This window comes from Amblyraja radiata, chromosome 36, assembly GCF_010909765.2.
Source record: "Amblyraja radiata isolate CabotCenter1 chromosome 36, sAmbRad1.1.pri, whole genome shotgun sequence".
Lineage (NCBI taxonomy): Eukaryota > Metazoa > Chordata > Chondrichthyes > Rajiformes > Rajidae > Amblyraja > Amblyraja radiata.
The window spans coordinates 7,444,333-7,466,985 of NC_045991.1; the positions used below are offsets into that span (position 1 = coordinate 7,444,333).

Sequence of the window (22,653 nt, forward strand, 5' to 3'; positions counted from 1 at the left end):
AGGGAATTCCACAGATTCACACAACTCTCTGGGTGGAAAAGTTTCTCCTCATCTCAGTCCCAAATGGCCACAGATTCACACAACTCTCTGTGTGTGTCGCGGCCCCTGGTTCTGGACATCCCCAACATCACCAGCTGTGGGCAATCAGTGGGCGTGGGTCAAGCCAGCTGTTCCTCAACATCTGCCCGTTAGTGAACCAGTTCTCACTGTGGCCACTGGACAACTGGACTCTGTGGCCACAGGGTCAACGTGAAGCTCCCACATGGACAGAGTCATCTCTTCACTAAACACAACTGCACAGGTTCAAGGTGAGAGGGGGAGGAGAGGGGAGGGGAGGATGGAGGGGAGGAGAGGGGAGGAGAGGGGAGGGGAGGGGAGGGGTTGGATATTAACTTTAAACTGGACATATAAACATTGCATTAGGGTCAAATTCACTGCACACTGGGGGCATGGTTGTAATGCACAGAGTCCAGGCTGATGCACAGGGATTATACACTTTAAACTGGACATATAAACATTGCATTAGGGTCAAATTCACGGCACACTGGGGCATGGTTGCAATCAAAGATCTTTGCTATAGGATATTTGGTTGCAATGCACAGAGTCCCCACTGATGCACAAAGATTATACACTTTAAACTGGGTATCTAGAGGGATTAACATATTAAATGCTGTGGTATAGATGCAATGCAGAGAGTCCAGACTGATGCACGGAGGGATATCAGCTTTAAACAGGGTATAAATATTGCATCAAGGTCAAATTCACTGCACACTGGGGCATGGTGGCAATGCAGAGAGTCCAGGCTGATGCACAGAGATTATACACTTTAAACTGGGTATTTAGAGAGATATAATATTAAATAATGGGGGCATGGTTGTAATGCAGAGAGTCCTGACTGATGCACAGAGATTATACACTTTAAACTGGGTATTGAGCACCCTGGAGAGGAAGAGACTACAAAAAGTAGTAAACACTGCCCAGTCCATCATCGGCTCTGACCTTCCTTCCATCGAGGGGATCTATCGCAGTCGCTGCCTCAAAAAGGCTGGCAGCATCATCAAAGACCCACACCATCCTGGCCACACACTCATAGAAACATAGAAACATAGACAATAGGTGCAGGAGTAGAGGCCATTCGGCCCTTCGAGCCTGCACCATTCGCCATTCAATATGATCATGGCTGATCATCCAACTCAGTATCTTGTACCTGCCTTCTCTCCATACCCCCTGATCCGTTTAGCCACAAGGGCCACATCTAACTCCCTCTTAAATATAGCCAATGAACTGGCCTCAACTACCTTCTGTGGCAGAGAATTCCACAGATTCATCACTCTCTGTGTGTGAAAAAAAATGTTTTTCTCATCTCGACTTCCCCCTTATCCTTAAACTGTATGTGTGACCCCTTGTTCTGGACTTCCCCAACATCGGGAACAATCTTCCTGCATCTAGCCTGTCCAACCCCTTAAGAATTTTGTAAGTTTCTATAAGATCCCCCCTCAATCTTCTAAATTCTTGCGAGTACAAGCCGAGTCTATCCAGTCTTTCTTCATATGAAAGTCCTGACATCCCAACACATCTCCCTGCTACCTTCAGGTAGAAGGTACAGGAGCCTGAAGACTGCAACGACCAGGTTCAGGAATAGCTACTTCCCCACAGCCATCAGGCTATTAAACCTGGCTCGGACAAAACTCTGAACATTAATAGCCCATTATCTGTATATTTGCACTTTATCAGTTTATTTATACATGTGTGTATATATTTATATAATGGTATATGGACACACTGATCTGTTCCGTATTCATGTCGCCTATGTCCTGTTGTGCTGAAACAAAACAAGAATTGCATTGTCCTATCCTGGACACATGACAATAAACTCACTTGAATCTTGAATCTAGAGAGATATAAATATTAAATGCTGTAGTATAGATGTGATGCAGAGATTAGAAACATAGACAATAGGTGCAGGAGGAGGCCATTCGGCCCTTCGAGCCAGCACCATTCGCCATTCATTATGATCATGGCTGATCATCCCCAATCAATAACCCGTGCCTGCCTTCTCCCCATATCCCTTGACTCCACTAGCCCCTAGAGCTCTATCTAACTCTCTCTTAAATCCATCCAGTGACTTGGCCTCCACTGCCCTCTGTGGCTGGGAATTCCACAGATTCACACAACTCTATGGGTGGAAAAGTTTCTCCTCATCTCAGTCCCAAATGGCCACAGATTCACACAACTCTCTGTGTGTGTCGCGGCCCCTGGTTCTGGACTCCCCCAACATCACCAGCTGTGGGCAATCAGTGGGCGTAGGTCAAGCCAGCTGTTCCTCAACATCTGCCTGTTAGTGAACCAGTTCACACTGTGGCCACTGGACAACTGGACTCTGTGGCCACAGGGTCAGCGTGAAGCTCCCACATGGACGGAGTCATCTCTTCACTAAACACAACTGCACAGGTTCAAGGTGAAAGTGGGCGAGGGGAGGGGAGGAGAGGGGAGGGGAGGAGAGGGGAGAAGAGGGGAGGGGAGGGGAGGGGAGGGGAGTGGAGAGGAGGAGGGGGGAGGGTAGGGGAGGGGAGGAGAGGAGAGGAGAGGGGGGGAGGGGTGGGATATTAAATTTAAACTGGACATATAAACATTGCATTAGGGTCAAATTCACTGCACACTGGGGCATGGTTGCAATGCAGAGAGTACAGACTGATGCACATAGATTATACACTTTAAACTGGGTGTAAACATTGCACGGTGGGTTATCAACTTTAAACTGGACATATAAACATTGCATTAGGTAAAATTCATTGCACACTGGGGGAATGGTTGCAATCAAAGATCTTTGCTATAGGATCTTTGGTTGCAATGCAGAGAGTCCTGACTCATTCACAGAGATTATACACTTTAACCACGGTATCTAGAGAGATATAAATATTAAATGCTGTTGCAGCAGGGTCAAATTCACTGCACACTGGGGCATGGTTGTAATGCAGAGAGCCCCCACTGATGCACAGAGGGGTATTAACTTTAAACTGGACATATAAACATTGCATTAGGGTCAAATTCACTGCACACTGGGGCATGGTTGCAATCAAAGATCCTATCGCAAGACTATAGGACCTTTGCTATATCTTTGGTTGCAATGCACAGAGTCCTGACTCATGCACAGAGATTATACACTTTAAACTGGGTATTTAGAGAGATATAATATTAAATAATGGGGGCATGGTTGCAATGCACAGAGTCCAGGCTGATGCACAGAGATTATTCACTTTAAACTGGGTATTTAGAGAGATATAATATTAAATAATGGGGGCATGGTTGTAATGCAGAGAGTCCAGGCTGATGCACAGAGATTATACACTTTAAACTGGGTATTGAGCGCCCAGGAGAGGAATAGACTACAAAAAGTAGTAAACACTGTTCAGTTCACCATCGGCTCTGACCTTCCTTCCATCGAGGGGATTTATCGCAGTTGCTGCCTCAAAAAGGCTGGCAGCATCATCAAAGACCCACACCATCCTGGCCACATACTCAGAGAAACATAGACAATTGGTGCAGGAGTAGAGGCCATTCGGCCCTTCGAGCCTGCACCATTCGCCATTCAATATGATCATGGCTGATCATCCAACTCAGTATCCTGTACCTGCCTTCTCTCCATACCCCCTGATCCCTTTAGCCACAAGGGCCACATCTAACTCCCTCTTAAATATAGCCAATGGACTGTGTGGCCTCAACTACCCTCTGTGGCAGAGAATTCCACAGATTCACCACTCTATGTGTGAAAAAAAATGTTTTCCTCATCTCGGTCCTAAAAGATTGCCCCCTTATCCTTAAACTGTGACCCCTAGTTCTGGACTTCCCCAACATCAGGAACAATCTTCCTGCATCTAGCCTGTCCAACCCCTTAAGAATTTTGTAAGTTTCTATAAGATCCCCCCCTCAATCTTCTAAATTCTAGCGAGTACAAGCCGAGTCTATCCAGTCTTTCTTCATATGAAAGTCCTGACATCCCAACACATCTCCCTGCTACCTTCAGGTAGAAGGTACAGGAGCCTGAAGACTGCAACGACCAGGTTCAGGAATAGCTACTTCCCCACAGCCATCAGGCTATTAAACCTGGCTCGGACAAAACTCTGAACATTAATAGCCCATTATCTGTATATTTGCACTTTATCAGTTTATTTATACATGTGTGTATATATTTATATAATGGTATATGGACACACTGATCTGTTCTGTATTCATGTTGCCTATGTCCTGTTGTGCTGAAAGAAAACAAGAATTTCATTGTCCTATCCTGGACACATGACAATAAACTCACTTGAATCTTGAATCTAGAGAGGTATAAATATTAAATCCTGTAGTATAGATGTGATGCAGAGATTAGAAACATAGACAATAGGTGCAGGAGGAGGCCATTCGGCCCTTCGAGCCAGCACCAGTCGCCATTCATTGTGATCATGGCTGATCGTCCCCAATCAATAACCCGTGCCTGCCTTCTCCCCATATCCCTTGACTCCACTAGCCCCTAGAGCTCTATCTAACTCTCTCTTAAATCCATCCAGTGACTTGGCCTCCACTGCCCTCTGTGGCAGGGAATTCCACAGATTCACACAACTCTCTGGGTGGAAAAGTTTCTCCTCATCTCAGTCCCAAATGGCCACAGATTCACACAACTCTCTGTGTGTGTCGCGGCCCCTGGTTCTGGACTCCCCCAACATCACCAGCTGTGGGCAATCAGTGGGCGTGGGTCAAGCCAGCTGTTCCTCAACATCTGCCCGTTAGTGAACCAGTTCACACTGTGGCCACTGGACAACTGGACTCTGTGGCCACAGGGTCAGCGTGAAGCTCCCACATGGACAGAATCATCTCTTCACTAAACACAACTGCACAGGTTCAAGGTGAGGGGGGGAGAGGGGAGGAGAGGGGAGGGGAGGAGAGGGGAGGAGAGGAGAGGAGAGGAGAGGAGAGGAGAGGAGAGGGGATGGGGAGGAGAGGAGAGGAGAGGAGAGGGGAGGGGTGGGATATTAACTTTAAACTGGACATATAAACATTGCATTTGGGTCAAATTCACTGCACACTGGGGCATGGTTGCAATCAAAGATCATATAACAAGAATATAGGATCTTTGCTATATCTTTGGTTGCAATGCAGAGAGCTCACTAATGCACAGAGATTGTACACTTTGAACTGGGTATAAATATTGCAACAGGGTCAAATTCACTGCACACCAGGGCATGGTTGTAATGCAGAGAGCCCCCACTGATGCACAGAGATTATACACTTCAATAATAATATATTTTATTGTCATTACACATAAGTGCAACAAGATTTGGTTTGCAGCTTCCATCCGATGTCACAACTTAAATAACTGATAAGTTTTAGATTTAGATTTAGATACCTAGAGAACATGGATTGTAAAAGAACAGTGAAATAGTCAAAACAGTTCAAACAGACTAAAGTGCAGATGTGTGTGTGGGACGTGACCATCCGAGGGAGGTAGAACAGTCCAGGGGGGGGGACACTCAGCAGGGCCGAATAGACGAATCATTGTGGTTAAATTGCAACAGATCTTCCTGCAGCTTTGACCATTGCTCTGAATGTTGCATCATATCCTGAATCATTCAGAACAATGGTCAAAGCTGCAGGAAGATCTGTCTTGCAATTTCACCACAATGATTTGTTTATTCTCAGCTCTGGGCTATTTTTTATCTCAACTAAATTTCGAGTGTTTAGTAAATGAGGTGTCTAGTAAATGATGTAAATGATAGGAGTAGGCCCTACAGATGATGAAGGACCAGCAATGTATTTCCAAGTTATGATGGTGAATAACTGGGTCAATTTGTGTCACTCCACTAACATGACCAAACAATTCTGGGTATGGATTGTGCTTAGTAGACAGGGTGGAAAATAATGTGTATGGTATGTCAGAATGCAGCTCTATAGGACTGGTAAACAAAAACAGTTGAACATTTCCCATTGTTTTAATATTTCCACTAAATGTGGACATTTTCGTGCCATCCTGAATTATCCTGCAACTGATCCAATTGTGAGTCACTTCACAGTCACCCACATTATTGTGCCCCCTGGTCATGTACATCACAGACTATATAAGGATAGCAGGTTGTCTCTCCTTGAGGATGCTGGTGAAATAGAGACCACATTCTTTTGGGTTGGGATGTAATGTTAAAATTGTACAAGGCATTGGTGAGGCCAATTCTGGAGTATGGTGTACAATTTTGGTCACCTAATTATAGGAAGGATGTCAACAAGATAGAGAGAGTACAGAGGAGATTTACTAGAATGTTGCCTGGGTTTCAGCAACTATGTTACAGAGAAAGGTTGAACAAGTTAGGTCTTTATTCTTTGGAGCGCAGAAGGTTAAGGGGGGACTTGATAGAGGTCTTTAAAATGATGAGAGGGATAGACAGAGTTGACGTGGATAAGCTTTTCCCACTGAGAGATCATCCCCAATCAGTACCCCGTTCCTGCATTCTCCCCATATCCCCTGACCCCGCTATCTTTAAGAGCCCTATCCAGCTCTCTCTTGAAAGTATCCAGAGAACCTGCCTCCACCGACCTCTGAGGCAGAGAATTCCACAGACTCACAACTCTCTGTGAGAAAAAGTGTTTCCTGGTCTCAGTTCTAAATGGCTTACTCCTTATTCTTAAACTGTGGCCCCTGGTTCTGGACTCCCCCAACATTGGAAACATGTTTCCTGCCTCTAGCGTGTCCAAGCCCTTAACAATCTTATATGTTTCAATTAGATGCCCTCTCATCCTTCTAAACTCCAGAGTGTACAAGCCGAGCCGCTCCATTCTCTCAGCATATGACAGTCCCGCCATCCCGGGAATTAACCTGGTGAACCTACGCTGGGCTCTCTCAATAGCAAGAATGTCCTTCCTCAAATTAGGGGACCAAAACCGCACACAATACTCCAGGTGTGGTCTCACCAGGGCCCTGCACAACTGCAGAAGGACATATTTGCTCCTATATTCGATTCCTCTTGTTATGCAGGCCAACATGCCATTGGCTTTCTTCGCTGCCTGCTGTACCTGCATGCTTACTTTCATAGACTGATGAACAAGGATCCCAAGATCACGTTGTACTTCCCCTTTCCCCCCTTCCCATTTAGAAAGATGAGGTTCCATGTCTCAACGCATCCAATGCATGTTTGAGCTCAGTAAATTCCCATTTTCCTTTGCCGAATAAGGTTTGACAAGATGTGTTTTACACTGACACAAACACTTTCAACAGAAGTGATGTCTGAACCCTGAGTAGAAGAGGAAGAGGAAGGTCCTGTAGGTACATAAGACACAGCGTGAGACTGGGGAAGTCAGTGTGTCACCGTGCTTGGAGCTTTGCTGCCTTGTCTCTGGACTCGTTCACCATCAGTCTCTTCCCACAAGGTAGGCGACCTTACTACAGGTTCACTTCAGGTAAAGGTGTGGTTTAAATGGGATCTAGAAACGGAACTCTGTGTTCAATACTTTCTTTTTTTAATTTATTCATTTTTAAAATATAATTTTATTTATTAGTAGTGTACATTACAATAATATGTACATGTACATCAATGATCTGGATGAAGGTGTGGTAAATTGGATTAATAAGTATGCAGATGATACCAAGATAATGTTGTGGATAATGAAGAGGATTTCCAAAGTCTACAGAGTGATTTAGGCCAGTTGGAAGAGTGGGCTGAAAGATGGCAGATGGAGTTTAATGCTGATAAATGTGAGGTGCTACACCTTGGCAGGACAAATCAAAATAGGACGTACATGGTGAACGGTAGGGAATTGAAGAATACAGTTGAACAGAGGGATCTGGGAATAACCGTGCATAGTTCCTTGAAGGTGGAATCTCATATAGATAGGGTGGTAAAGAAAGCTTTTGGTATGCTAGCCTTTATAAATCAGAGCATTGAGTATAGAAGCTGGGATGTAATGTTAAAATTGTACAAGGCATTGGTGAGACCAAATCTGGAGTATGGTGTACAATTTTGGTCGCCCAATTATAGGAAGGATGTCAACAAAATAGAGAGAGTACAGAGGAGATTTACTAGAATGTTGCCTGGGTTTCAACAACTAAGTTACAGAGAAAGGTTGAACAAGTTAGGTCTTTATTCTCTGGAGCGCAGAAGGTTAAGGGGGGACTTGATAGAGGTCTTTAAAATGATGAGAGGGATAGACAGAGTTGACTATCAGCTTTTCCCACTGAGAGTAGGGAGATTCAAACAAGAGGACATGACTTGAGAATTAAGGGACAGAAGTTTAGGGGTAACATGAGGGGGAACTTCTTTACTCAGAGAGTGGTGGCTGTGTGGAATGAGCTTCCAGTGGAAGTGGTGGAGGCAGGTTCGTTGGTATCATTTAAAAATAAATTGGATAGGCATATGGATGGGAAAGGAATGGAGGGTTATGGTATGAGTGCAGGCAGGTGGGACTAAGGGAAAAAAGATGTTCGGCACGGACTTGTAGGGCCGAGATGGCCTGTTTCCGTGCTGTAATTGTTATATGGTTATATGGTTATAAGCCAAAAATAACATAATACATTTCCTGTACCACTTTATATTTTAAACTTTGAAAAGAAGAAAAGTAAAGAGAGTTAAATAGGATAGTAAGTATGTGAAAGAGTGATCAAAAGAGACCCTTAGACATGAAAAGTTCGAAAAAGAGTTAAGAAGCAAGCCATAGAAAAAGAAAAAGAGAAAAAGAAAACAGAAGATATATTAAAAGTAGAAAAAAGAGCTAAAAGGGATAAACCAACTTTGTATTTTTCCTCCCCCCTCACCAGGTCCTGAAACCATTTATTTTCAGAATTCTGTTGCACCTTATACTTGTAGTAAGTCGATAAATGGAGACCAAATCATTTGGAAATGGTCTGGTTTGCCTGCTAGAAGGAGTCTCATATCTTCCAGGTGTAACGTTTCGGACATATTTGAAATCCACATATTTATTGTTGGTGTTGGGGCATTTCCCCAGAATTTAAGTATGAGTTTTTTTCCCATTATTAAACCGTAATTAAGTCGGCTCTTTTGGGACACAGTTACCTCAGGGCTGCCTTCCATGGTTCCAAAAATAATCAATTCTGCGTTCGGTTTCAGTTTTATTTGAAATAATTTTATAAATATTTCAAAAATTTCATTCCAATATGTTTGGATTTTTCTACAAAAAACAAAGGAATGTGCTATAGTTGCTTCATGGGATAGACATTTATCACAGATGGGGGAGACATTTGGAAAAAGTTTACTTATTTTAGTTTTTGAGTAATATAGTCTATGTAAGGTTTTAAATTTCTAACGTGTGATATTCGACTCCTACAACCATTTATTAGACTGTACCAGTCTGTTCTGCTTTAGATTTTACAAGGACATAGAAACGTATTGAATAATGAAGAGAGACACAAAATGCTGGACTAACTCAGCGGGACAGGCAGCATCTGGAGAGAAAGAATGGGTGATGTTTCGGGTCGAGACCCTTCTTCAGATCCAGACTTCTTTGACCCGAAACGTCACCCATTCCTTCTCTCCAGAGATGCTGCCTGTCCCGCCCAGTTATTCCCGCCCAGTTACTTGTCTATATTCGGTATAAAGCAGCATCTGCAGTTCCTTCCAACACAAAACTTTATCAATGTATTTCTGTCTCCATTATTTCCACTAGAAACTTAATGAAACTAAATTATCAGCATCTGCCATTTTTCCCATTTGGGCTTTCTGGTCAATCTAATGTATCGCTGCTCATGTGGATTTTATTTTTCCCATTTCTCCGGCAATCCTCTGGGACTGATTGAGGATGTTCAACGTCCTCGCCGTTCTGTTGCCCGCTCGCTCAATTAATTGACTGACTAGTGAGGTACAAATGAGTTAAAACCATTCTACCGGGAAGCAGGAAGGAAGTGGGTCAAGAATGAAACTGTCGACGTACAGATCAGTCGTTTCAGTCAAGGCAAAGCGACTGAATGTGGCTGTGAAATCCCAGATGACAGCAGTGATAATATTCCAGTGGCAGATTCCACAGAGGAATGGTCCTTCCCCGTGTAGTTGTGTGCGGTTAATTCTCAAATGGTCCTGGCCCAGGGTTTTCAAAGTGGCTGTGCTCAATACAACACTTGCCAACTAGAGGCTGTGATGGTCTTGGTGCACTCTGTGATGTTGAACTTGGAGAACACTGCAAGGTGGTTATGTGGGTTATTTACAGAGGCTGTGAAGGTCTTGGTGCACTGTGTGATGTTGAACTTGGAGAACACTGCAAGATGGTTATGTGGGTTATTCACAGAGGCTGTGAAGGTCTTGGTGCACTGTGTGATGTTGGGCTTGGAGAACACTGCAAGATGGTTATGTGGGTTATTCACAGAGGCTGTGAAGGTCTTGGTGCACTCTGTGAGGTTGAACTTGGAGAACATTGCAAGCTGCAGGAACTATTTGGATGCTAATGAAAATATTGGCTGCAGGTTCCTCCTTGAATGAAATTAAAAGCTCGGGAGAAAATTTACATTCAATATTGTACTAAGTTTGAAAATAATGTATGATCCTGATTCTCAAATGTACCTCATTTGTAACCCCCTAAACCCACCGTGATGTGCTACATTTGGATATAGATTTAAACTGCTATAATGGTATATGGACATATAATGGTAGATGGACACACTGATCTGTTTTGTTGTCAATGCCTACTGTTCTGTTGTGCTGAAGCAAAGCAAGAATTTCATTGTCCTATCAGGGACACATGACAATAAACTCACTTGAACTTGAAGTTGAGCTAAAGCTCTAACATAGCTGCAAGTCGTGAATATTGACCATGTTCCCTTCGTTACAGAACAGCAGAATCCCTCGTTTGCCATTTTCTTAGACATTTGCCACCCACTAATAGCATTTAATATAAGAAGGTTCCACGTCTAAACTTATCCAATGTTTTTGTGACCTCAGGAAATTCCCAATTTGTTTTGTCCAAATTAACGTTTACAAGACGACTTTTAATCTGACGCAAACATTATCAACACAATACCTATCCACATTATCAACACAACCCTATCCACCGCCCGTCTGAGGCAGAGAATTCCACAGACTCACAACTCTCTGTGAGAATAAGTATTTCCTCGTCTCCGTTTCCTAGTAAATCTAAATTGAATACTTTTGTTCCCTTTTCGCCGGCAACGTCCTGGGACCGTTTGAGAATATTGAATGTCCCTTGTCATTGTGTTGTCTTCTCTGTTCATTAACTCACTAGCGAGGTCTGATTAAGTTGAGAACATTTTACCAGTGGTAGGAGGTAATTGAGTCAAACATTAAAAAGGCGGAGTGCAGATGAATGATTTGGGACAAGGCAAACCGATAGCGGTTGAATATGGTGGTGAAATCCCAGATTACTGAAGTGACAATATTCCAGCAGCAGAGTCCTCCAAGTGAATGTAATTTCCCCGTGTAATTGTGTGTGGCCAATTCTAAAATGCCCCAGGGTCAGGGGTTTGAAACTGGCTGTACTCAATACAACACTTTCCAACTACCAATTTACTGATCCTTAGTCTAAAACTGAACCTTATTTCCAAACAGAGAATGTACAAAATGAGGCCCAGGTTTCTCTGCAACAGTTTGCCTGCAGGTTTGATGTTGGGTTTCTTTGTTTTCCTGCTTCAACCAGTTTCCACACAGAGTAAGTACTTTCTCTTCACCGGTCACAATCACCTTGCATTAATTATCATTGTCCGTGTAAACCCACACCCTATTGTCAATCTCACTTTCCTCTCCACATCCCTGAATGTGTTGCTGCCTCACAAATCCACACCATCCTTGCTGGACCTCCATTCCACATCCCTGAATGTGTTGCTGCCTCACAAATCCACACCATCCTTGCTGGACCTCCATTTCTGAGCCCATCCCATCAACTCTCTCTCCTTCTCCTGCACCGACACGGTCCTTATCAAAGTCAGAAATGGCCTCCTGTGAACGTGTTGCAGAGTTAAACTCTCCCTCCTCATTCCGCTCAGCCTCTGCAGCCTTTGACACGGTTATCCACACCATCCTCCCCAACATCTCCTCACCACAGTCCATGTGGGTGGTTCTGCCATCGACTTATCGATCCAGTCGCAGCCCGAGAACCAGACGCAATGTCTTCACTTCACGCTCCCACAAAGTCCCTTCAAAACCAGGTGTAGTTCCTCCACTAACCCCAACACAACCCTCTATCCCCACCTCCCTCCCTCCCTCCCCCCCACTCACTCACTCATGTGATGAAATATCCCTGCATCAATCAGGCCAGGTTATTCCACACACACATCTCTTCACAAACCGTGACTGCCTCGCTGGGGTTTCCAAGGAAGATCACAACTGTCTGGAATTAAATTCTGTTCAAAATTAATGATTACAGATATGGGGTGGGTGGGGGAAATGTGTTTTAAATGTTAATTCTTCATTGTTCGTATTCGCAACAGTAAACAGAAATCGAATGTATTTCTTGGATGATGGAGACGGCTTTGTGTTAAACGGACCGGACAATGCTGAGAAATACACTGTTGGGAATGGAAACCACACTCAGGGAAGGAAATCGGAAAATTGACGACTTTTAGAAGAACGGAGAACTCTTGGATCAAAGATAACGCCGCTGGCAACTTGTACCCGGGGATGTATGTGAATCCCTATACCCTTGAACTAATAATTCATAAACCCACATTTAAATTGGCGGGAATTTTCACTTTGAATCAAACAGAACCGATAAAGCAAATCCTGAAACAATATAAAATATTTGTGATGAAAGGTGAGTGGATGCGATAAGGATCAATAATGTTGAATTAATCTCTGTAAATATTGTCACCTATAATGAATGATGAGAGATGGCGGGAATTGTGAGACTTCTTCCACCCGGTGAAAAGTCAAACAACTGGGGAAGTGATTTTGTTCATTGATTCTGTAATGATCAGCAGGGATGGGTGATAATAGTTTGATGACTTCACTGGGAACAGCAAATCAATGATCTAGCCGCAGCGAATACCATGGTCTTCTTGCCGGCACACGGTAAGGTGATCGCGGCAAGCAAGGTGGTATGGAACCAATGTGTCCGTGTAGTGGTCCCGGGGTAACACTGCTACTTAATGTTACCCTGTGACCAGGTGGATGGAAGTCCATCCATCACCTGTGGAACATGGGCTCTGCCATAGAGTTCACCTCTTGAGACCAATCAGATACACCTAGAAGGAGTGGAAATAGATGCATATTCAACAGTTTGTGAATATTTGAAACAGAGAATGTGTAAATATAACAACGCCTGTATGTTGCCGGTTCCACCTGCAGTCCCACGGTGAACAGCCGGCATTTCACACAATCATCCCCTCCAAGCTGGTTACCAAACTCGCAGAACTGGGTCTCTGCACATCCCTCTGCAATTGGATCATCGACTTCCTCATCCACAGACCACAGTCTGTTCGTATTAGTGGAAATGTGTCAGCCTCAATAACAATCAGCACGGGAGCACCTCAAGGCTGCGTGCTCAGCCCCCTGCTGTACTCACTCTATACTCATGACTGTGTAGCCAGTCACAGTGCGAACTCCATCATCAAGTTCGCCGACAACACCACTGTTGTTGGGACGTATCACAGATGGAGATGAGTCAGAGTATAGAAGAGAGATCGAGCAACTGTCCATATGGTGCCAGCACAATAATCTGGCCCTCAACACCAGCAAAACCAAGGAAATGATTGTGGACTTTGGAAGGGGTAGGATGGGGACCCACAGTCCCGTTTATATCAACGGGTCGATGGTGGGAAGGGTCAAGAGCTTCAAATTTCTGGGCGTGCATCTTTCCAAAGATCTCTCCTGGTCCCAGAACACTGGTGCAATTATAAAGAAAGCTCATCAGCTCCTGTACTTCCTGAGAAGATTACGGAGAGTCGGTATGTCAAGGAGGACTCTCTCTAACTTCTACAGGGGCACAGTAGAGAGCATGCTGACCAGTGGCATCGTGGCTTGGTTCGGCAACTTGAGCATCCAGGAGCGGAAAAGGCTGCAAAAAGTAGTAAACACTGCCCAGTCCATCATCGGCTCTGACCTCCCTCCCATCGAGGGGATCTATCGTAGTCGCTGCCTCAAAAAGGCTGGCAGTATCATCAAAGACCCACACCATCCTGGCCACACACTCATCTCTCCACTGCCATCAGGTAGAAGGTACAGGAGCCTGAAATCTGCAACATCCAGGTTCAGGAATAGCTACTTCCCCACAGCCATCAGACTATTAAACACAACTTCAAACAAACTCTGAACTATAACAGTCTATTGTACTTTAACTGTTTATTTATGTGTGTATATATATATATTCTATGGTATATGGACACACTGATCTGTTCTGTATTGATGCCTACAATATTCTGTTGTGCTGCAGCAAGCAAGAATGTAATTGTCCTATCTGGGACTAGACTTGTATAAACCACTACTCACTCTGAATCTCATTGATCTGTTCTGTATTGATGCCTACAATATTCTGTTGTGCTGCAGCAAGCAAGAATGTCATTGTCCTATCTGGGACTAGACTTTTACAAACCACTACCCACTCTGAATCTCATTGATCTGTTTTTCACAGTTGAGGCAAGTCCACAGAGGCCTCTGCTGGGCAGTGACGTTACACTCAGCTGCACCATCTCCAGACTCTCAGATACAGTCAGTCTTCACTGGAGACCCATGGACTCATCCCAGCAGAACAGGGGCAACACTGATCAGATCCGCATTGATAACACGGTCTATCTGATGGTTCGACACGTTACAGTGAAGGATGGGAAGCTGTATGTGTGTGAAGTGCGGGAAAACGGAAACATTCTTCACACAAGTAACGCAGGTTTTACTGTAGACACCAGTAAGTGTGTACACCTCCCATTGGATATCAAGTAGACACTTGTACCACGGTGCTTCTTGTAATATTATATGTGCGCTCCGTGAAGAACTGTGGCAGTGACCAACTGCTCTCCAGTATAAAATGCTGCAATGATCAGGGAGAAGTTTCCAGAAAGTCTCTGTGTGGAGCAGCTGCCTGCTTGTCTCTGTTTGACAGACACACACACAGCACAGGAGGGGGATGTCTTTCTGTAACCATTGTTCAGTAAAGTATTTTGTCAGTTTATCTTGTCATCAATGCTCCAGCATCTGAGACTGAGATACAGGACTCATCTTGTCATCAATGCTCCAGTATCTGAGACTGAGATACTGATACAGGACTCATCTTGCCATCAATGCTCCAGTATCTGAGACTGAGATACAGATACAGGACTCATCTTGCCATCAATGCTCCAGTATCTGAGACTGAGATACTGATACAGGGCTCATCTTGTCATCAATGCTCCAGTATCTGAGACTGAGATACTGGTACAGGACTCATCTTGCCATCAATGCTCCAGTATCTGAGACTGAGATACTGATACAAGACTCACGTCAAAGTGTCAGATAGAAAGTGTAGTCACCAGCACTTGCTGCTCACACACACACTGGGGGTCCCGACCCACACATCAACACAGAACAACAATCCATCCCCTCTCCCCACACTGACCCTTCTCTCCGAGTCTGGTGTTGCTTGAAGTGATTCCAGCTGCTGCAGACTCGGGCTTGGGATCAGCATTCAGCTGGGAGCAGGACCCGGGAACAGGGAATGACAGGGAATCAATGGGTATGAATGGGAGAGGGATGGTGGGAATAATGGGAATGAGCCGATCCACTTGAAGTGCCAACGTGTCCGGGTCAGTCCCCGTTCAGGCATCCTCTGGGCTGCTTCTGTCCACAGCCTGAACCTGAACCTGAACCTGAACCTGAACCTGAACCTGAACCTGAACCTGAACCGGAACCCGAACCGGAACCCGAACCCGAACCCGAACCTGAACCTGAATCTGAACCTGAACCTGAACCTGAACCTGAACCCGAACCCGAACCCGAACCTGAACCTGAACCTGAACCTGAACCCGAACCCGAACCTGAACCCGAACCCGAACCCGAACCCGAACCCGAACCCGAACCCGAACCCGAACCCGAACCCGAACCCGAACCCGAACCCGAACCCGAACCCGAACCCGAACCTGAACCTGAACCTGAACCTGAACCTGAACCTGAACCACCTCCTGCAGACTGACAGAGACATTCACCTCCCACACCGCTCTCGGGAGTCTCCGGGAGGTTTCATTCCATCCCGGGACATTCCCGGACAGTCCGGGTGTGGGGGCCAACCTCATGTTGAAATGTAGAGTGGAATATCCAAACTTCACTGCAACTTACTGCCGTACAGCACATTGTATTTTATAAAGATCTGATGAGTTTAGTGCGGCATTCATGAAAGATGTTACATTTGAAACTTGATCAGTTGAACAAAACACCACAAATGTTTATAAGAATACGGTTGAGAATCTGTGTATGGTACAGTAACTGTAATACTGAAAGGAGTTATCCTCTGTCTCTCTGATACAGATTTACATGATGAGATATACATACTTTACCGCTCCAGCACCGATCACAGTGAACTTCACCTGGTTTGTTCTGGGAGTTATGGTGATGGCTATTCCCGTGCTCAGTGGGCCTGGTCACCTCGTCCCCTTCAACCGTGGATAGAAATAGCATCTGGAGAACGTTCTCAGCCCATCATCATCAATGTCAATGGGACCAACTTCGTGAATCGACTGGTGACCTCAGGGAAACTCTACGATGGCAAGGATTTCAATGTGAGGATTGTCCCCGTTGTGTTTCAAGATGCCGGAGTTTACGCCTGTGATCTGGAACGATATCGATTTCCCACCATTGATCTAATCACAGTGAAAGGTAGGAGTCAGAATGTTGCCACTGAGTTTACTGATGAACTTATTGTTTAAAATGTAAACAACCTGCTTGTTTCCACAGTCACAGCTGAACCGTCTGATGCAGTGACTGAGGGAGACAACGTTACCCTGACCTGCTCTGTGTCTCACGTCATTGGGTCAATGAGACTGGTTTGGATCAATGGCGATGGCAAACGTGTTGGAGAAAAGGCACTGACTGAGGAAGAGAAATCACCGAGTCTGGTTATTCAGAAAGCTGAGAGAGGCAGAGGGAACTGGAGATGTGTTTTGTTTCATCAAGACCTGCCCCGGCTTTTTGTCCCGTATCAGGAGCCCCGTGGTAAGTGATAAGGGTTTGTTCTTCATACTTAGAGTCATGATTGAGTTTTGATGTCGCTTATTGGTCCTGAAATTTGAGTGGAATATTTTCTTCCAGTTTGAGTTGTCTAACTCTGTTATGATCAATGAATTCTCAAATTTCAAATAACACTTCCTGAACACCACTCCCCCCCCCTTCATTGTGCACGCATTTATCCCACCACCCAGTGATCCTATTCTCTTCCCTTCCTCTTTCAACTCATTTCCCACCCCTTCCAATTGCAGTTTTCCTTTTATGTTCTTGCTCCACTTCCACCCATATCCCTCCCTCTGTTACTGATCTGACTGTAGATCAGTCAGTATTAGTTGACCTGATCTATGTCATGTTTTACTGCATGCCGCTGTGTACTCAAACACTCATCTGGTTGAACCAGGATTTATATAAAGGACTTCAAGATTATGTAAAAGGAAACACTACAGAAACAAAACAGAAATGGGAATTGGAAATGAATATTATTATTACTGATGAAATGTGGGAAAAGACATGTCTTTTGTTCATACGTTAAACAGCCCCGCCTGGAGGAAGTTTGAATGGAAAACTAGAATGAGAGTATTTCAGACTCCTCTTATGTTAGCAAGATATAGCAACACCTCAGATTTATGCTGGAGACAATGCGGGAAGATTGGTGATCATACCCAGATTTTATGGATTGTCCCAAATTGTATCAATATTGGAGAGACATTCAGGAGGAGATCAAGCTAATCTTGGGGGTGGATCTACCTCTGGAGCCGGCATGCTTCATACTAGGAGAGACTCCAGAAAATATAGATACCAAAACATAGAAACATAGAAAATAGGTGCAGGAGTAGAGGCCATTCGGCCCTTCGAGCCTGCACCATTCGCCATTCAATATGATCATGGCTGATCATCCAACTCAGTATCCTGTACCTGCCTTCTCTCCATACCATCTGATCCCTTTAGCCACAAGGGCCACATCTAACTCCCTCTTAATTATAGCCAATGAACTGTGGCCTCAACTACCTTCTGTGGCAGAGAATTCCACAGATTCACCACTCTCTGTGTGTGAAAAAAAATGTTTTTCTCATCTCGGTCCTAAAAGACTTCCCTCTTATCCTTAAACTGTGACCCCTAGTTCTGGACTTCCCCAGCATCGGAAATAATCTTCCTGCATCTAGCCTGTCCAACCCCTTAAGAATTTTGTACGTTTCTATAAGATCCCCCCTCAATCTTCTAAATTCTAGCGTGTCAGACATGCTTGCTTGGGCTGTTGCTGTTGATTGCAAAGAAGATGATTACAGAGTCATGGAGAAATGTAAAGTCACCAAATGTTCAACAGTGGAGGGAAAGATTGAAAAGTGTATATATGATGGAAAGTATAACAGCTAAACTCCAGTTAAGGACGGATGCTTTCAACATTATGTGGACATCGGTATTACTACAACTGCCAAGACTGATTTTCTGCCACACAAGGTAGTTGAGGCCAGTTCATTGGCTATATTTAAGAGGGAGTTAGATGTGGCCCTTGCGGCTAAATGGATCAGGGGGTGTGGAGAGGGCAGGTACAGGATACTGAGTTGGATGATCAGCCATGATCATATCGAATGGCAAATGGTGCAGGCTCGAAGGGCCGAATGGCCTCTACTCCTGCACCTATTTTGTATATTTCTATGTTTCTATGTTTTTAAGTAAGGTCAATTAATCTGGGGAAAAAAGACACAATATGCTGGAGTAACTCAACGGGTCAGGCGGAATCTCTGGAGAACATGGATAGGTGAGGTTTTGGGTTGGGACCCTACTTCAGACTAAAGGGCTGTGACCTGAAATGTCACCTACCTAACCTGCTGAGTTTCTCCAACACATTGTGTCTTTTATTGGTAAACTATCATCTGCAGTACCTTGTGTCTCAGTTAATCTGGATCACAAGTTAAACTCAAGACTTCTGATCTAAATTAGTCAGTGTGGTTAATGCCTGGTCTTTGGGGGAGCTTTTGAATGATGTCCATTTATTCTACAAATGTGAACTCTGTGTTTATTACTTTGACAGGGAATTACACTTTCATTATCAGATTTGTTGTGATTATCGGAGGGCTGGCTCTTCTCCTCGTCATTGTACTGGCAGTGGTGTGGTATCAAAGAAGGCACAAGCCTACAGGTAAAGTACATGAAGACATCCTTAATGCAGCACAGATTCCCCCAAATTATCAATGACCATGTTATCTTTGTTACAAGGAGAAAAGAACAATATATTTTGGATAAGAAAAGTATCTGTTTGTGCTTATGTTGTTGAGAAATTGATTTCAGACTTGTTGTGGTCAATTGAAGCATTATTTATGCAATGTGGGTTGTCCTGTGTACCTGCGTTGCCATGAGGAGTCTGCTGTATGATGCTGTTCAGGTGGTGTTCTGCAATGATCTGACCATGTGGTGATTGTGTCACCATCCCCGGTTTAAACCAATATCAAATAAACATGCCAGAAGTTGAAGTATAGCTAGTGTAGTCATGTAGAAAATATGGTCTCCAATTTGCCCTCAATATGTTCCTATTTACTGAGGGATAAATATGGGCCAGTAAACATAGAAACATAGACAATAGGTGCAGGAGTAGAGGCCATTCGGCCCATCGAGCCTGCACCATTCGCCATTCAATATGATCATGGCTGATCATCCAACTCAGTATCCTGTACCTGCCTTCTCTCCATACCCCCTGAACCCTTTAGCCACAAGGGCCACATCTAACTCCCTCTTAAATATAGACAATGAACTGGCCTCAACTACCTTCTGCGGCAGAGAATTCCAGAGATTCATCACTCTCTGTGTGAAAAAGGTTTTCCTCATCTCGGTCCTAAAAGATTTCCCCCTTATCCTTAAACTGTGACCCCTTGTTCTGGACTTCCCCAACATCGGGAACAATCTTCCTGCATCTAGCCTGTCCAACCCCTTAAGAGTTTTGTAAGTTTCTATAAGATCCCCCCTCAATCTTCTAAATTCTAGCGAGTACAAACCGAGTCTATCCAGTCTTTCTTCATATGAAAGTCCTGACACCCCAGGAATCAGTCTGGTGAACCTTCTCTGTACTCCCTCCATGGCAAGAATGTCTTTCCTCAGATTAGGAGACCAAAACTGTACGCAATACACCAGGTGTGGTCTCACCAAGACCCTGTATAACTGCAGTAGAACCTCCCTGCTCCTATACTCAAATCCTTTTGCTATAAATGCTAACATACCATTCGCCTTCTTCACTGCCTGCTGCACCTGCATGCCTACTTTTAATGACTGGTGGACCATGACACCCAGGTCTCGTTGCATCTCCCCCTTTCCTAATCGGCCACCATTCTGTAATAATCTACTTTCCTGTTTTTGCCACCAAAGTGGATAACCTCACATTTATCCACATTATACTGCATCTGCCATGCATTTGCCCACTCACCCAGCCTATCCAAGTCACCTTGCAGCCTCCTAGCATCCTCCTCACAGCTAACACTGCCCCCCAGCTTCGTGTCATCCGCAAACTTGGAGATGTTGCATTCAATTCCCTCGTCCAAATCATTAATATAACCATATAACCATATAACCATACAACAATTACAGCACGGAAACAGGACATCTCGACCCTTCTAGTCCGTGCCGAACACATAATCTCTCCTAGTCCCATATACCTGCGCTCAGACCATAACCCTCCATTCCTTTCCCATCCATATAACTATCCATCGTAAATAGCTGGGGTCCCAGAACAGAGCCTTGCGGTACCCCACTAGTCACTGCCTGCCATTGTGAAAAGGACCCGTTTACTCCTACTCTTTGCTTCCTGTTTGCCAGCCAGTTCTCTATCCACATCAATACTGAATCCCCAATACCGTGTGCTTTAAGTTTGTATACTAATCTCTTATGTGGGACCTTGTCGAAAGCCTTCTGAAAGTCCAGATATAACACATCCACTGGTTCTCCCTTATCCACTCTACTAGTTACATCCTCGAAAAAGTCTATAAGATTCGTCAGACATGATTTACCTTTCATAAATCCATGCTGACTTTGTCCAATGATTTCACCACTTCCCAAATGTGCTGCTATCCCATCTTTAATAACTGATTCTAGCAGTTTCCCCACTACCGACGTTAGACTAACTGGTCTGTAATTCCCTGTTTTCTCTCTCCCTCCCTTTTTCAAAAGTGGGGCTACATTAGCTACCCTCCAATCCTCAGGAACTACTCCAGAATCTAAAGAGTTTTGAAAAATTATCACTAATGCATCCACTATTTCTGGGGCTACTTCCTTAAGTACTCTGGGATGCAGCCTATCTGGCCCTGGGGATTTATCGGCCTTTAATCCATTCAATTTACCTAACACCACTAAACCAGGAGACCAAGGTATGTATCTCCACTGCACTTTCGTGGTTCAAACTTCAAGGGAAAACTTTGCCTTGTGTACCATGGGTCATAATTTAAGGAACACTGTGTTTCCATGGACTCTGATTTTATACACAAGGTCTTATCCCACAATTAAATGTATCTGACGTACATCTGAAGTCATGTTCCTGGTCATTCTGGTGGATCTCATTATTAATGGGGTACAGTTTAAACACTGGATTGTTGCTTCTTTAAAATCAAACCGAATTAAAGTCTTAATCAGAAAATAATACTTATTTTCCAGAAATCAATGTGACCCCAGTACCTGACATGAGCCGTGTTACTGAATATATGTCTGTGAGTAGGAACACAAAGCAACAAGGTAAATAGATGACTCTGTCAATGAATCTCTAGTTGTACAGGTGTTGTATTTGATGAAGCAACCTATTTCACATTTCACAGTTTTGTAACAAGAATGTTACAAGAAGGGAACCTCTTGTAACACACAAACTAATTGATCAATTCAACAGTCTCTCTCTCTTGTGTCAATTCACCCCTCAGCCCCAATCTTCCTCATCCAACTGCAGGTCTTACTCTGCATTGGTCAATTGACTAACTTTCACTGGACTATGCATTGGTCAATTGACTAACTTTCACTGGACTATCATGGTCAACCCATCAATGTTGAGACATCACCATGAACAACATATTCACACTCCTAATTTATTGTTGATCCTGATTAACAGCTTGGTTAGTGGCTCTCTAAAGAATGGACAACACTTGCCCTTCCAAAAGTCACCATCCCTTTCACAAAATATCATCTAGCATGAAATGCCTCCAATTCACTTTGCCACTAGTTCAGGTTTTATTCTAAAGTGAAAATAACAACAACATTTCAGAATGGTTTGAGCATCATTAATAGATGGTGGATAGGTGATGTTTCAGATCGAGACCCTTCTTGTGAGTCTGAAGAAAGGTCACGACCTGAAACCTCACCTATACATGTCCTCCAGAGATGCTGCCTGACCTGCAGAAGTACTCCAGTACTTTGTGTCCCTTTGTGTATTAACCAGCATCTGCAGTTCTTTGTTTCCACCTCAGACAGAATCAGAATCAGGTTTTATTCGCCAAGTATGTTTTGCAGCATACGATGAATTTCATTGGCCAGGTCAGTCATACAATTAAAAAGCAACAGATCACCCAAAAACACA

At 44.1% G+C, this 22,653-nt stretch overlaps 1 protein-coding gene across 1 annotated transcript in view; it reads left to right on the forward strand.

Moving 5' to 3' along the window:
• Nucleotides 1-22,653, forward strand: part of LOC116966214 (CD276 antigen homolog) — a 68,429-nt gene that overhangs the window by 20,447 nt on the left and 25,329 nt on the right. Inside the window, exons 2-3 of the mRNA XM_033012362.1 lie at nt 16,520-16,763; nt 16,842-17,099. Of these exons, the coding sequence (XP_032868253.1) occupies nt 16,520-16,763; nt 16,842-17,099 (502 nt within the window). The remainder of the gene's footprint in view (nt 1-16,519; nt 16,764-16,841; nt 17,100-22,653) is intronic.